General features: G+C 39.7%; 1 protein-coding gene across 1 annotated transcript in view; it reads left to right on the forward strand.

Moving 5' to 3' along the window:
* The window catches only part of llgl1 (LLGL scribble cell polarity complex component 1), a 39,847-nt gene that overhangs the window by 6,677 nt on the left and 15,624 nt on the right, over window positions 1-17,546 (forward strand). Inside the window, exons 3-7 of the mRNA XM_077618985.1 lie at window positions 12,974-13,055; window positions 13,130-13,290; window positions 13,493-13,639; window positions 17,045-17,207; window positions 17,293-17,428. Of these exons, the coding sequence (XP_077475111.1) occupies window positions 12,974-13,055; window positions 13,130-13,290; window positions 13,493-13,639; window positions 17,045-17,207; window positions 17,293-17,428 (689 nt within the window). The remainder of the gene's footprint in view (window positions 1-12,973; window positions 13,056-13,129; window positions 13,291-13,492; window positions 13,640-17,044; window positions 17,208-17,292; window positions 17,429-17,546) is intronic.

A 17,546-nucleotide genomic window follows, 5' to 3' on the forward strand; every position in this document is an offset into this window, starting at 1 on the left:
ATCTTTTGTTCATGTCGTGAGAGATTAGATTTAAGTGACTTAAAAAACATTGTCTTAATGATCATTTGGTTTTGCAAGTATAATTTTTATTGTTGCGCCGATAACATTTTTTGTCCGCCTGATATTCATTCTGACATCTGCATAATACTAAATTTGAAAACTAATAATTAAAAAACAACATTTTGTCTTTTAATGCAAATTAGGGTTTACTCACTTGACAGTAAAGTCATTGTTATCATTGCTTTGTCTGACAATGCTTAACTCATTGTCTGCCGCTGATGGTGCTAGACATCAAATTCATTTGAATTGAGAGGGCAAATGAAAATTCATTTGCTGCCACCCTTCTACTTCAAATGTATTGAATGTCTATTAGTGATAAAGTAATTGGTGGGAGGATGCATCTTGGCCAAAAGAAGAACATTGCCACACTGGCAGCCATTGACGGGAGCAGTTAGTGGACCCCTCCTGCTTCATATGGATTGAACGTCTGCTACTGATAAAATCATTGCTATTCACAGCAGAAGGATGATTAGACGCCACATGATTGGGCATCTATCATCTTGCAATGCGTAGCTGGCTGCCAACTTGGGTAGAAAGACTACCTGTTGGTAACTAGATCTCTGAGAGTACACCTGCAGTCAAAGCTTTTGAGACACTTTGTTATCCGACTGAATAGTTCAGTGTCTCAAAACTTGTAACATTGAATATACATAATACATAGGATTGGCATATTATTCCTTAGTACGCCCTAATACCGATATTATTTTAGTATTGTATCAGTACTGATCCCACTATCGGTATCAGTGCAACACTATTTAATATGACATTCATTACTTTGGTGTGGGCTGATGTCGCGATTGGTTAGCGCATTGGCCTCGCAGCTCTGGGATCCTGCATTTGAATCCAGGTCGGCCCACCTGTGTGGAGTTTGCATGTAGTGTGGGTTTTCTCCGGGTACTCCGGCTTCCTCCCACATTTCAAAAATATGCATGGTAGGCTGATTGGATACTCTATATTGCTCCTAGGTTTGAGTGTGAGTTTGAATGGTTGTCCGTCTCCTCGTGTCCCGTGATTGGCTAGCCACCGATTCAGGGTGTACCCTGCGTCTGGCCTGAAGTCAGATGGGATAGGCTCCAGCACCCCCTGTGACCCTCATGAGGATAAAGTGGTTCAGAAAATGAATGAATGAATTACTTTGATAATATATTACTATAAATGTTGTTTGTTAAATCTTTTTGGATCTTTTTGATGATTATTGGTTCTAAAAATAAAATTGACTTGATTTCATAGGAGCATATAAGTTAACTCCTTGGCTGCCATTGACAGTAATACCTGTATATAGCAGGATTGGAAAAAAACATATGATTGGAACTCTATTACCATAATGCCAGTAAAGTTAGGGGTACACTCTTGTAAACAATGGGGTTTTAGCCCTGGTTTAGAAGACCGAAAAATTTGAGCAGACCTCAGATGTCAGGTATCTTGTTCCACTGGTGAGGAGCATTATGGTAGAATGTTGCCTTGCCCTACTTTTTTCCCTTGTTCTTAGAATACACAACAAACCGGTTCCAGATGATTTAAGAGGCGTTGGTGTTTTTGTATGGCTCAAACAAATTCATTTGTATTTTGGTCAAAGGCCGTTCCATGTTTTGTAGGCCAGCAGTATACATTTATAACATTTCCTTTGTTTATAACAGGAGGTCATTGTCTCAATTTTATGACCGGTGTGGTATAGTCCAGTTTTCCTTGCATGCTGATGAAACGTTGACTAGGGTCATTATCATTTAATATTGGACTACAAATACAACATAATCATCCCATATGGAATTTTACTCAGGGAATTTTAGAATCCCATAAATATGTTGCTTTGGTTGTGGTCAAAGGTTTCTAGCACCCTACCAAATTCTTTCCTTGTGACATAACTGATGTGTTGATCTTTGTGTGGTGGTGAAAACTGGCACCATTACTGCAGTGGTTTTGTGGTTAATTGGTAACCATTTAAGCCTACTAGTTTCTATATTTCATTTTCCTTTTTTCCCTTTGTTTAGGTTCAAGAATTTTAGAACAGGATCTATTTTAAAAGGACAAGTCTAATGTAGTATTTGAGTTGTATAGTTTCTTCTTGCCTTTATCGATGGTCTTGCATATTCCTGCTCTGCAGCAAGTTACAGGGTTCATCAACAAGCCCGTGTCTGTGCATAGCAACTGTAAGGTTATTTGGCCAATATGCATTCCTTTATCATTGTGTGGAAAGTTGTGTTTGTATGTGTTTCATTACACACGAGAATCAGCTTTTAGAAATGCAGCTTTTAGCAGCCGAGAAAGGGGGGGTCGAGCTGGTGGTACCAGGCATTTGGAGAGAGTCAGAGAGTGATTGAATGAGAAATGATGTAATAGAGTGATGCAAATATATTGTTGCACCATAGAAAAAGTACACGAGAGTGACAAATGAGAGGGGAAAAATACTCTGAAATGACTGAAACAGCAAAACCCAGACAGGTCTTTCTCGTTTTGTAAGAGTCCCAGCTGTTCCTGGAATTTTTGGAAAGTCAGCACAGACTGCAAAGCATGCAAAGCTGCGGAAATGTGTGCCCACAGGGAATCTGGACTACTTCAAAATGAGTCATTTTGATGCAATAGACAGCAGTCTTCAGAAGTGTAAAGCAGGTCAGTAGCTACCAGGACCCACCTGCAGACCCCATGACATATTTACAACAATATTTGGATTTAATCACATAGTGTTATAGGCAAAAAAAGGGAAAATGTCCAAAGGATACGAAAACCACAGATGGGTCACAATATTGTGTCTTGAGAAGTTTTGAACTGAATTATTCATTTTCAAAACTGCTTATCCTTGTCAGGCTTTCAGGTTGCTGGAGCCAATGCCAGCTGACAAAAGAGGGAGCACATCCTCAACTCGCAACCAATCTGAGGTGTAGTGTAGTCAGTAGAGGACAACATGTTTAGAAGACATGTTGGCTCTTAAATCTACAGTACATATTTTTCAGTGACTTGTAAGTGATACCACACAGTTAATCTACCATATCAAAGGAAAATGTGGCAAGGATCACTCACTCTCTTGGGCCACAGTAGCAAACCAACCAATTACTTTCTGACCTTTAGGTTGGATCACAACCCCCTCAGCGTGGTTATCTACGTTACTGTCATCACTCACTACTTCGCCTTAAGTCTATCGCTCTATTTTAGATTATGTATCCAAATAAAAAAAATTCATAAAAATTTCAAAGTTCCCGCTGAAACTCGCAAGCGGTAGACGGGGGACTGCCACTCAATTCAGTGTCTAAGAGGAAAAATTCAGTCGTAGAAGAAGAATGGCCGCGCGAATGGGAACAATGCCATTACCGATAAGAAGCGTTAACGCCGGGCGGATGCTGTCGGCCTTATCCCAAAATATAGCTCTCTGGGTGGACAAGATGGCTAGATGCTGAGAAGGAAAGGAGTGGGAGTTGGATATCCTGCAAAACAATGACAACGAGGATGAAGAACGTTGTCTTCGTACTTTAAGAAATCGGCAAGACATCGTTGTAAACTGCTTGCTCTATCGAAGAAGTGTCCCAGAGATTGATGACAACATGGTCATAGCCATTGAATTTGTGCAATCATCTTGACAGTGTCATGGCCTTGTACAAAACTATATTTGTAGAAAAACCTCCTGCAGAAGTGCTCAAATCTGATGCATGTAATAAAGCTCTCAATAACCTGCGCACTAAATCATCAGCTTCGTCATCTTCACTTTACCCTAATCGTATTGCACAGGTCTCTCATTGTTATTTTTCGGATTAAGATTAAGCAGAGAACTATTGTCAGAGGCGTGTACAGTACTCAAATTATTTATACATTTATTTTATATATATATACATTGTGTTTAAATAGTATAAATACATTACAGTATTTACCTATGCATATAATTCTTTAACGTTTAAGATCTATACTTCTTGATGTTGTATTAACACAGACTTGTACTACATATGGTAGAAAAATAGTACTTCGCATTTTTTCGATTATCATGGCCATGTCTGGTCTACATTATCCGTGAAATTTTGTTCAGAAACTGCTTTATATATTTTGTAGTTGGCGTTAGTGTACATTCGCCTATTCTTTGACTCTTTGACATGGATTTGACCTGAAGGCCTGTTCTGGTATACTTGTTCTACAGTTTAACAGAGCTTTGTACAGTATTGCCAGATGTGAGGGGCACCTACCTGGGAAAGATGCTGTGTATCTGTCAAAATAATAGCAGTGGGAATGTTTCCTACCTAAGTGAAACATTAGAGAATTTATGATATTGCCTCCTCTTGTTCCCATGCACACCATAAAAGTTATGCGTTTACAAAGACTGACTATGATTACAGCACAAAGTTTCTGCTTCAACTGCAGTCTGCGGGTCGGAGTTGGACAATGCATGTAGAGTTTTTATTGTCCCTTATGTGTGGTTCTATATGTTGAGGCTAAGGGAGAAGAACAGAGATAATGTGTCGGGGCTACGGGGCAATGTCGAGAACTCCGGTCTCCTGTCGTGGAATGTGTGCCCTGGTTTAACCTTCCCTGTATGTGTGTGTGTGTGTGTGCCTGTTTGTGTAGATCGTGTGAGTAAGAGCTTTGTTGCTCAGTCTTGTCTTAATAAAGAGAGCTTTTGAATTGGTTTCCAAGACAACCAGTGCAGTTGCCTGGGATGAAGTGCTCTGACCAAAAGACTTTAAAAATTAGAATTTCAGCACATGAAGCAACTTTGTTTGATTTACCCAAATGCTTCATGTTGGGACTAGGAAGTGTTGCCTTTGATTGTACCATAACATGTGTGCGTGTGTGTGCGGGTGTGTGTGTGTTTAAAAGATACCAAATTTTGATCCTGAGGACAAGCTAATAATTACACAAACTTCTGGATGTTGTGCTGGGACACTGACGGTGAAAATAATTCAGATACAATTCTTTAAACAGAGATGTTAAAAAGCTAGATTTTCTTGTGATAGATTTCTGAGTGAGTGAAGGTGGATGTAATATGCTGTTTTCTTGGTTTCCAGCAGCATTTTTGAACTGGATAATCTCCGTTTTCTTTGCAGGATTTTATCCTATACTGTAAAAGAAATATGATCCTATCAAATTTGCCTGAGAAAATTATCTCATGTTGCTGTTTTCCTTTTGAAATTGATAGCAAAGGCTCAGATTTGACACATTCTTAAAAAAAAAAGTAAAAAGAACATTTGCTAATGAGAGCATTGCATTGATAACAGAAGTGCCAAACCAAAATTACATAATTTAAAAGTTAGACATTGGATTGTACGATTTGTCCCAACATTGGGGCTTCATTTCTTAATATTAGCCAAACACATCAATTTCACTCCTGAAAACTGGGACACAACAAATCCCAGTTGAGACATATGATGCAAATTAGATGTGGATTGTTTGTCTTGTGTGTGGGTGGAGTTGTTTTTCTTGTTTTTAATGGGGACAGTCATTCAGCAGGCATCTAAAGAGTTTTGCTTGGTATTAGGAAATTGTTTAGTGATTTCATTTCAATTCTGAATTCAAACAGATTATGTTCTACTGGAAGAAATTTCTTTTATATATGTATGTATTTGTGTATATATGTGCGTGTATGTGTGTATATGTCTACAGAGCTGCCAACCTCCGTCGACCCCATTTCAGGAGTACCCTTGTCCCATTTGCGGAATTTATCCGGAGTGAATGCGATTCACGCAAAATCAATATAAAATGTTAAAAAAAATTAAAATAACGTAGGACATTTTAAATCAAACTGTAATCATGTTTTTACATTAATTGAAATATTGTGTTTTTGCAAACTATTGAAAAAGTACAGCATAATGAAAATACATTTATCTTTGTTTGGGTCCTTCTAGGTGCGTTTTACAGTCACTAATTCCACCGTGTGCCACACTGAAGTTGCACTTGCATGTTGTGCAATGTGCAAATGTCGGTCCTTTTTGGAGACGGCGTCAACATGGGATATTTTGTAGAATAACAAGCTGTACGAGTGTCTGGATTTCTTAAGTTTCATCTGAATTGCGGAAATGATAGGATTTATTTTGAAACAAAAGACTGGTGATTTGTCTTAAAATAATACTTCCCTTATGGGAAAAAAACAAAACAAAAGGAAAATGTTAAAGCAAATGGGGCTACCTATGAAATCGATTGCCAAGCTGAAGTTGCACAAGACAAATCATTTGTCAGAACTTCTAACTCGGATGATTGACAATTCATTGTTAACACATTTTTACGGTTTTCAGTGCAGTTGAATCAAGATGGCGCAAGCCATAGCGATAGTGGGAATTTCAAGGCATTCAAATTGGAAATTTGGTACTTTTCCGAAATAGTTACTTCCCCAAAAATGTAAGTGACAATTTTTTTGGGCTTTCTGGTGTTTGGAGAGGTTGTCCAGAGTCCCGAAGTTTGTATTGCATTTCGGGTAAACTCCTGAAATTCCGGAGTAGTTGGCAGCTTTGTGTATGTGTGTGTGTGTGTGTGTGTGTAAAGTTGTGGTCAAAGGTTTACATCTTGTGAAGAACGTAATGTTCTCTTGAGTTTCCAGTTATTTCTACAACTCTGATTTTTCTCTGATAGAGTGATTGGAACAGATACTTCTTTGTCACAAAAAACATTCATGAAGTTTGGTTCTTTTATGACTTTATTATGGGTGAACAGAAAAAAAGTGATCAAATCTGCTGGGTCAAAAATATACATACAGCAGCGCTAATATTTGGTAACATGTCCCTTGGCCATTTTCACTTCAATTAGGTGCTTTTGGTAGCCATCCACAAGCTTCTGGTTGAATCTTTGACCACTCCTCTTGACAGAATTGGTGCAGTTCAGTTAAATTTGACTGCTTTCTGACATGGACTTGTTTCTTCAGCATTGTCCACAAGTTCTCAATGGGGTTTAAGTCAGGACTTTGGGAAGGCCATTCGAAAACCTTAATTCTAGCCTAATTTAGCCATTCCATTACCACTTTTGATGTGTGTTTGGGTCATTGTCCTGTTGGAACACCCAACTGCGCCCAAGACCCAATCTTCGGGCTGTTGACTTAAGGTTATCTTGAAGAATTTGAAGGTAATCCTCCTTCTTCATTATCCCATTTACTCTCTGGTTTAAAAGAATGATGCGGCGTAACGGACTAACGCTGCGACGCAGAACAAGTCTACCCCAGGGCCTGCCCTCTGATTTTGGGGGGAAGCTGTTGTCTTTTTAAGCGCTACGTGATCAACTTGAGGAAAAAGCACTCTTACCCACTGGATCAGATTGGCAATGCTGTTCAGACACCTGCATTTTTTTGACATGCCAAGACCTATCACGGTACACAAGAAAGGTGAGAAATCTGTTATTTTAAAATCCACTGGAAATGAGAAGAGGCACTTTACCATCATGTTAGCCTGCCTTGCAGACAGAACCAAACTTCCTCCGTATGTGATTTTAAAATGTAAGGCAGTACCTAAGGAGGCGATGCCAGCTGGCATTATTGTACATGCCCAGGAAAAGGGCTGGATGGAAACTGAGCTTGTAGTGGACTGACTCAAGGTTCTGTGGGGCAGACGGCTTGGGGGACTCTGAAAAAAGGAACATGCTGCTTTTTGATGCATTTTGTGGACTTTTGTGGTCTGATGCAGTCAAAAAAAAGTGAGGGCGGTGAACGGCGACTTGGTGATCATTCCGGGGGGAATGACAAGTCGGCTGCAGGTGTTGGATGTTGTGGTCAACAAACCATTCAAAGACAATCTGTGAAAGAAATACACAGAGTGGCTCCTGTCTGGTGATCACGTGCTCACACCGACTGGAAATATCCAGGTGCCTCCGGTACGTTTGCTCTGTGAGTGGATCCTCCATGCATGGGATGCAGTTTGCTCAAAGAGCATCATTCACGGGTTTAAAAAGTGTTCCTTATCAAATGCCCTGGACGGCAGTGAAGATGACGTGCTATGGGAGGAGCCAGAGGATGGGTGTGAGGACAGTGACGCTGAGCACGGCGAAGAATACAATGTTTGTGAGGAGTAATGTTCAGACAAGACATCTCAGCAACTTTCTAGTTTAAATCAGTTTGCATTATTTTATTGCAATGTTCTTCCGTATTCAGATTTGTTTCAAGACTCTTGAATATATTATTATAATTTGTTCCAGATGTCCTGTAATTTTCTGTATAAAAATTAAATTTGGTGTTCAAGAAGTCTTTGCAATTTTGAGTCTTGAAAAAGAGGGGGTCATATTATAATCTGGCCAATACGGTGTGTATGTATGTGTGTATATACTGTATGTGTGTGTGTGTGTGTGTGTGTGTGTGTACGTATATATACGTGTGTGTGTGTGTATGTGTATGTGTCTGTATATATATCGTCATCTTTATACAAAACTCCTGCGTCATCCTTCCTTCCTGTCATCCATATCTTGTCTGTGTGTTGCTTGTTGTGTGTGCACGCATGGAAGACAATGCCTTCTGTTGCTCTGTATTCAGACCGTGAAATCGCTTTATCCTTGCTAACACTGTTTCTGCCTCGCTGGTCAAGTGTGTGCATGTATGTGTACTTATGTTAGAGAGAGGGAGAGATTTCCAATAAATGTGAGTTACTGTAGACTCGCATTGTCAACATTTCGGGGTTAGTAAAGTGGCCTATCAATGGACACATTGTGCCTTTCAACAGGTTAGCCACGATGAATAAGATGAATGGGAGACATCTCCTACTTTTGGCTCCTGTTGTTTTCTTCCTCTAAGGATTCTGCCCTGTTGATGTTTCTAAATTGCCAGATACTTTGGAGTTAGATTACTTTGAGCTTTGTGTTTGCCTCTGTTTGAAGCGTTGATGTTTAGGCAAGACCTCCTGATTCATGTTTGCTTTTTCATGAGTTAATTCTGCACTTGTATTTTCTCAGAGTATGCATAATTTTGAGGCAGGTTTTAAACATTGTTTGATAATATCTTCACTGCTTGATACAATGTCTATCAGTCGATCTATAATCATTATGACATCACGTTTTTTCTTTCAAATTTTAATTTTTTACTTTACTCGTTATTGATTATAAAAGTAATTGTTACCTCACTTTAAAAGAAAAGCGAATATAAAATATGATTTTTTTAAAGTATTTTTTCTCTTGAGCAATAAAGATAAGACAACTCCTTCATTACACAAATAATAAAACCTGCAAAAACTTTGACAGTTCTTTATATTTATATATTTGCCTTCAAACCAAAAGTTGCTGAGCAATATGAAATAAATAATATAAAAAAACTGAACACATCACCATTGGCAAGCAGAGCTTTTTCACCATCACAAGAAGAAACAATGTAAATTAACCTCACATAGCCATTTAACATAAATTGGATGAACTTAACCCAAGTTAACAAGTTTTATATTTTTGTAACTTATTCTTAACATTTGCATAAAATGGGGAACTCGTTGACATCAAGTAAGAAAACAATTACAGGCTGTCCTCAAATTAGTGTATTAAAATGGATTAAGGAAATTTCAATAAGACTGCTGTTTGTACACAGGTATTTAAGAGGCATTTAAAAAAATAAAAAATACCGGGGGACTTCACTTGGATTTGTTTAGTGGGTCAGCTCGGTGTTGTCCTGCATCTAACAATCGCTCATTTTGGCTGTGTTATAGTCCTTTTGATTTCATGCTCTGTGTTAGTTGCCCTATTGGTAACCATGCTATAAATAGCTGTTTGTTCTTTACCATCTTCTTTGTCTACTGAACGTTGGTCTGGAACTAGCGTTCATGTCTCATCAGTGCCCCCGTTCTTTGTGGTGTTCAGGTGGTGTAATTGCAGTTTAAATCTATCGAATTTTATAGGAAATTATTATTGCTGACAAAAAAATATCTGACGTTAATTACCGTTATCGTTTTATCGCCCAGGTCTATAGAGCCCTATTGACTAAAACTGCAAATACTTGGATGAGCTCTTGTTACAGATTTAGTGCATACATTTCCCTCAAAATCAAAAATCTAATTCTCAGTAGTTATTCAGCATGCTTGTTGCACCTTGTAATTCCAAGACATTTTACTACTGATATGGGCAATACCCACCATTTTTGGGAGGAGACAATGACTGAATCATACTAGTGCGCATTGAATGCACTTATGGTAAATGAGGTTCTTGCTATGACATAAGCCCTAATGCCGGGAAGCATCTGGGGAGTATGATACATTATGTGAACTGAACCACTTGTGGTTGTCACCCTTCCATTGTGTGTACCTCTTTATTTAATCACTGCCTTAAACACTCATTTGATACTAATGGCATGCTTCTTCAGTGTGACTATCTGTCTTAAGGGTCACCAATCTTTTTGAAACTGAGAGCTATTTCTTAGGGTTGGTATTAACAAATATTGCAAGTGGAAGTTGTGTTACTACACATTTTAAAGAACAATTACTTTGATATTAATAATTTGTCATATTCATTTTTCTGAAGTCACTGATCATGTTAATTAATTTTCGCAGCCATTTCAAAAGATACGAAATGCACATATAAACGAGACATTATAAAAGTATTTAAATTCTCAAATGACTCTTTCTACTTAACTTCTAGTGTAACTTGGTTAAAAAAAAAGACTTAACTAATTTTAGAAATGGTGCGTGGGCTGCCAATGTTGTTGTTTGGGACTGCCTCTTGGCCAAGAGCACAATGTTGGCAATCCTTGGAGATCATTTTTATCACTGCAGGAACTTGATATTGCTTTGCATTTACAGTTTTAAAGCTCCAGTCTTTCGTCAAAAGGAGCGATTGTTAGATGCAGGACAACACCGAGCCGACCCACTAAAAGATCCAAGTGAAGTCCCCTTGTTACAGGTACTGGTTTTCCTAGAATCCTGAGTCACCACCACCTCCACCCCCCGGCTTCAGCTACCAATAATTCAGATTCGTGACTGAAAGCAGCAGATAGAAAATTACAGCTCTTGGGAATGCTTGCATAAGACAATGTAAGGTTTCCTCAGTATTGATGATGAAGAGCGTGACCTCAGGAAATTGGATACGTGACATCACTTATCCTGTTAGATCCGGTTGTAAAATCATTTTCATTTCAGGAATTTACTCATAAATATGTAAAAAAAATCAATGTACCCTATTTCTTGAAACACTACGCTGTGTTGTGTCACAAGGGCGGTGGCACTTACTTGCTACAACTTTATGATGTGTTCACCACAACACACTGGCTGTAAACCAGACATGACAACTAAAAGTGGTTAAAGTCCCCCCAAAAAATCACAGTAATGAGATTTGAGGTCTTTCAAGCGAGTGCGCCCATGTGGAAAATGGAGTTTGATGGATCCCTCACCCTAAATAACCACCTATGGAGACCTGGAACACCTTCCTTTTGTGTAAATAATGGGTGAATGTGGGCAGGAATGCTAATAAGGACCAGTGTCTGTAAAAAATACCCAATGATAATATCAAAAACACCTAGAACACTCATGAGAGCTACTTCTGGCAGCATTACAGAGCGGCAATGCAAAGTGATGGTAACCGCAAAGCCTCATACAGTCATAATAATCGGACATGGGCCCTGTCGTCATCATCAACAACAAAAAGCCTACTTGTCATCACACCCAGAAACTATGACGAAATTGGTGGTGCTTCTCCATAAGCTGCGTTTACTCGGCAAAAGACCTAAATAAGTGATAGTTACGGACTTGTAATTTGGCATTCTGCTGTTATATACCTCATACCTCTACTTATGAAATTAATTGGTTCCAGAACTTTTTTCGTAACTTGAAAATTTTGTAAGTAGAGATGTACTTTATATGTGAATTCTCTTAATTGGTTTCATGGTCCTCAGACAACTACCAACTAAACCCTGTAAAATTGGTCAGTGTCCCAATTTTGTATGAAAGACATGGGGAAACACAAAACTTAGAGAAAATGATAAGGAAATTATTTATTAATGTCTTAAAATAAATAAAGCATATAAAAATGTGGCCTGCACCGCTGAATTATGGAAGACGTAATACTCATGTTTGTCCGCCTGATGGCGGCAAGAGCCCGTTCTACCGGGGCCGAAAGCCGTCCATTTTGTATTACATTTTAGACTTTAGTGTGCCCTGTGTGTGTGTGAAAATATGTGCCGCATTCATTTGTACGATTTTTTTATCTCTTAATAAGGGGAATTGCAATCATTAATTAGGGGAGCATTTAGCTCAGGTGGACAGGTATGTAAGAGAGAATCTTGAAACATGGATAGTGGTTGTTGTGAGACAGCCAATTGAATTGAATGCTTTTATTGTCATTATATGAGATAGAATGAGAGCGATGAAACAGTAGAGAGTAGCGAGGTCTCTAAAGTGAGAATCAATGCATCCGCGACAATATTTTCAAAATAAAATAACAGATAAGGAAATGCATTTGGGGGGGATTTCGTAACTTGAATCTTTTTCTTATCTCGAGTTACTCATTTGCGTATAAGAAAAAATGTAACTAGAAGCATTCGTAAGTAGAGGTATGACTGTATTTTCCTTTTTTTCTAATCTGCAACCATGCAGACCCAGTAATCTGCATCAATCTTTAACTGTTTATGTGAATCTTTTTAGAACATTTCTGCAGATTACGTTGACATTTAACAATGTTGTTTACACAGCATAATTTTTTTTCTCAGAAGAAAATTGCTCTTGATTACATATACACAGTGTTATTGTTTTAGACATTTGCGTCAGCTGGTGTTGGAAATTGCTATGAGCTTTCTTTGGCACGTCAAAGACCTCTACTATTACATTTGACTGGTATGTTTCATTGGCTTTACATCATGCAATTACCCCTCTTAACTGTCTACATAGTGGGGCCCTCCAAGTCAAATCCAATGATAATGTGCTACAGCTATGTTCTAGTATTAACACTATTCATTGCAATAGACACTTTTGATTGGGAGGGATGAATTTAAGTCACAATGAATTGGACATGCATTATATTCTTGTCAACTATTTTTGGTGTATTTTCTTAATGACCTGCCCAGTTATGGTGCACCTGGTGTGGAGTTTACAGGACTACACGATGAAACCACTGCAGTCATACAAATCTACTTTGTGCCAGGACATGTAAGCACAAATCCAGTCTTAAATATTAATATTTATAAGCCTTTACTAATTTTTTGTGTTATCCCTGTTTACAGGGCCGCCTATTATCACTTCTGGATGACAACACCATTCATTTGTGGGAGCTGACTGCCACAGCCCCTAGGCAGGTGGGAGGGGTTAAGAGAGAGGGTGTCGTCATGCTACAGGAAGTAGGCACCTATAGTCTTCCAGGAAGACCAGGCATTGAGAGCTGCAGGTAGAGATGACCAACTTTTATTTTTACGGTTAGCCTATGGAATCATTTGTGAAATGTGAAGAGGGCTGTGTAAATGTTTTGTAGCACAAACAAGCATGTTGAAGTTATATTTTTACTACCCAATATTTCTCCTCCTGAAGACTAGAGCGGTTTGACAGTTTGGCATTTCACACTCACCTTTCATCTCTGCCTTTTATCCCAGTACCACACGAGTGACTGTCCTCCTACTCCTGAGGTCAAGTGACCTGCTCTGTGTTGGAACAGAAGGAGGGGGCGTGTACTTCCTGGATTTTCCTAGTCTGTCTCTTAAAGACAGCCAAACATTGCCCCAGGAACGGGTGACACAGAGGTGAGACTGTTGCTAATGTGGTTTCATTGGGTACATTTACATGAATGTTTTTTTTATTTTTGATCAGTGTTCAGTTTAGTTTATGAACAGTTTTCCTGGACAATAGAAATCTTGTTGAAATTAATACTTGCTTGGTAATGTGTCACACTTTCTGTCGGAACAAATTGTTTTAACATTGTAAAGTGGAAATCGTGGTAGAAGAAGCCGTAGCCACTTTGGGGTCAAGAAAACATTTTTCTTCTCTACTTTAAACATTAGCCTCGTAGTTTTGCCATTTCCGTTGTCACGTCAAGTAAGAGGAGACCACACTTCTTAATTTGTACGTGTTGGTTTTAAAGAGGCGGGGTCAGTTCTACGTTCTTCTTCATTCGATGATGAACCAAGGGAGATGCTGTGAGGCACTTCCAAGAACCTCTTAGTTTCCGGAAATAATATAAATGCGTATACAGTGGTACCTTGAGATACGAGCTTAATTCGTTCCGGGACTGAGCTCGTATGTCGGTTTACTCGTAATTCAAATGAACGTTTCCCATAGGAATGAACTAAAAACAAATTAATTCGTTCCAACCATCTGAAAAAAACACCAAAAACAGGACAAACATTTTTATTTGTTCTAATTCGCCATACTAGTGGTTTAATAGTACTGAAATGTGTTTAATAGTACTAAAATTAGACGGATTCCGCGGAGGGGAAAGAGGAGGGGGGGAATTTTTGCATGGCAACGCGCTCGTAACATAACGAACAAATTTAAATGAACTTGGATTACGATGCAGACACACTCAAACATAAATTTAATCTAACCTTACACTAAACTTAATTCTAATTTTGTTTTAAAATTTGATACCTTTCTTCTCCCGGCTCTATTTGCCCTGCCTCCACCCTGACTTTCAGATGCAACCTATCGAGGGTTGTTTGCTTTTGTCTTCCCTTCAAAATATTCGCAAAATGATGCACACAAATGTCCTCACAATAGGATAACGCACGACCACTTGCCAACGAGAAGTAGTATATACTCCTCTCGTATTGGCGATTGCTCCGCCATTCGCACTGACTAACGGGGGAAAAAACACTGAAAAAATGCAACGCTCCGCCCAGTGCTCATAGAGACATTACACGAGGGAGTTGCGACCAGAAAGGCAGTGCCCATGATGTTCTTATGAGCAGCCTCTCGCGTCCGCTGTATGCTCATATATAAAAAAAAATGCCTCGTATCTCAAGATAAATATTTGCCCGAAATTTCACCCGCATCTGAAATTGCTCGTATGTGTCGAGGTAGTACTGCATAGACATTTTCCATTTGTCCCCATCAAATTATGAATCAACTTAAACCACCGACCTTTTTGTAAAAAATGTTGATTGGAATGTGCTCAATCAGGTCAGAGTATTCCGAATAGGGAGTGTACACGAAACATTTCTTACATGTGAGGTAGCAACATTTATATTTAACGGGTTAGCTTTTGTTACTGATCTTAAGTTTTGTTGCGGTATGTCTATGCTGTGTCATCTATCTGGCTGATCCAAGAAACCCCTCATTAAGCTGCTCCGTAGAAGGAAGTAGGCAGGACAGAGGCCTAATGAGGACCCTGATAAGGACGTGTGTGTGCGTGTGTGTGTGTGTGGGTGTGCGCGCGTGTGTGTGGGAGTAAAGCAAAGGATGGGAGGTTTTGCACAGGGTGGCTTTGTACCAGCTGCCAACACGTAATGTTCCGGTTGGGGAAGTGCTTCAGCTGAATATACAACATGCACGCGCACACGCAAACACAGAGCAGGATGCTAGATTCCCTAAAAATACTTATGAAGACAATAGAATCTGTGTTAGGGAAGTTTCTGTGTCTATGCTGGCGGAGTGGATCTTCCTTGTTGAGCATTTTGTCAAAGCAAGTGGATGCATGTGCCTGCGAGAGGCGGATGGAGTTAGATAAAAAGAGGCTTTCGTTTCTCTTCGCTTGACTGCGGCCAGCAAAGAGCTCAGAGACATTTCTTCTCCGCTCTTTCCAAATTATTTTAAAGTCTCTGCCATTCTCCTCCACTATCCAACCACTGTTTCCTCCCACTCCCTTCCCTGTCTTATGCTGAGGGAATCCTCCAACATCTCGAGGGTGTGTCCTTTTGAACATTCCTCTGTTGCCTCAGAGGAATGTCTTGTTGGTCAAGTCTAGCAGTTCAGATCCTGCTTGTTATTGACCTAATGAGTGTTGTTGGATTCATTGTGCAACAGCTCTACAACATGCCTTCAACTGTACTCTTATGCATTTATTTTTGTTCTGTGTGCTGTTTTCCCGTGACCGGACGTTAGGTTGCCGGACTTTTGGTCGCCGGACTTTTGGTCGCCGGACCCAAACGTCCGGCGACCAAACGTCCGGCGACCAAACGTCCGGCGACCAAACGTCCGGCGACCAAACGTCCGGCGACCAAACGTCCGGCGACCAAACGTCCGGCGACCAAACGTCCGGCGACCAAACGAGGTAAAACAACACGGTCTACGCATCAATAAAAGCCAACAATGGCCCTGAGCAGTTTCACTGAGTGGATGTGTGAGTGTATAAGAGTTTGTATGTACACGAGTTGTCCCCTTAGGAAGGGACGTCAGTCAGGGTCTTAACAAGTTCTCCAACAAAACACAATAAAAGTACGGGAAATTTGGAGCTTTTCTATAGCCTAATAATTGATAGGGCATTAAGTATGACTAAATAATAATTCACAGTTTGTATTTAGGGAATTTGAGCAACAATTTTAAATGGTAATTATCAATAACCTTCCGGGCGACCAGAAGTCCGGCGACCAAACGGCCGAGTACCCTGTTTTCCAGTTAAAGTTAGAATTTTTTTGGGAAAATTGAACCACATCGGCCTAATGCTGGTTAGCACATCTTGCTAACAATTCTAATGTCGAGGGATCTAAAGGTGGAAAAATACCTTTTGCTTCTTGATTATGCATCTGAAGCTTTCAGACTGAAATTGGCCCAGTAACCTCCAATGCCACCAAAGTGTAACAGCCAAGATCTTGCAAGGGGACAATTTACAAGGGGACACTTTACTTCCCTAAACACTGCGACACATGACAGCCTTTCACACCGCGGATGTGTTTGATTTCATGGAATGTTCATTGACTCAGCCCTTTTCCATACCTTTTTATATTGGTCAAATGTGAACTGTACCAAATTTGGAAATGGATTTTTTTTTTATCCCTGCCTTGTGATAGGTTAGGAACTAATTTAGGTTTCACCCAGTCTCTTGCTCATATTGGTAGTTGGCCCAAATGTATCATATGTTATTATGCACCATTAATCTTAAACTAACGTTAATTGTCAGTCTATTTGTTTTGTCTTGAAAATATTTCTTTTTTTCTAATGACCGACCTTTTAGATGTAATGATTGTTTTTAAAAAGATGCTCCGTGTTTTCAGCCTTCCAGAAGACTACAGATGTGGCAAATCATTAGGGCCAGTGGAGTCTCTTCAGGAGCATCCACGACAAGCGGGAAAGATTCTAATTGGCTACAGCCGAGGCCTGGTGGTTCTGTGGGATGTGAGCAAGCGTGAAATAGATCAGCTCTTCCTTGGCAAGCAGGTACCAGTGCAAGCGCTGCAGTTATATAATTTATTTGTTGTTGTATTTTTTTTATTCCATACTTGTCCTTGTGAACCCTCTATAGCAGCTGGAGAGCCTGGTGTGGGAATGCTCGGGAAACGTATTTGCTAGTTCCCATAGCGATGGCGGTTACTCCGTGTGGGCTGTTGCCAACGGCAATGGCAACAGTCAGCAGCCGGTGTCCGCGACCATCCCATATGGTGAGAGCATGCTTACACGTGTCTGTGTTTACTATCTGGAATATATTTGAGGCGTGTGTAAACTGCATAGTCAGCTTTATGAAATGAGTGTGTTCCCGAAGAATCCAACAAAGTGTTC

This window comes from Stigmatopora argus, chromosome 14 (genome assembly GCF_051989625.1).
Source record: "Stigmatopora argus isolate UIUO_Sarg chromosome 14, RoL_Sarg_1.0, whole genome shotgun sequence".
NCBI classification, from domain to species: domain Eukaryota; kingdom Metazoa; phylum Chordata; class Actinopteri; order Syngnathiformes; family Syngnathidae; genus Stigmatopora; species Stigmatopora argus.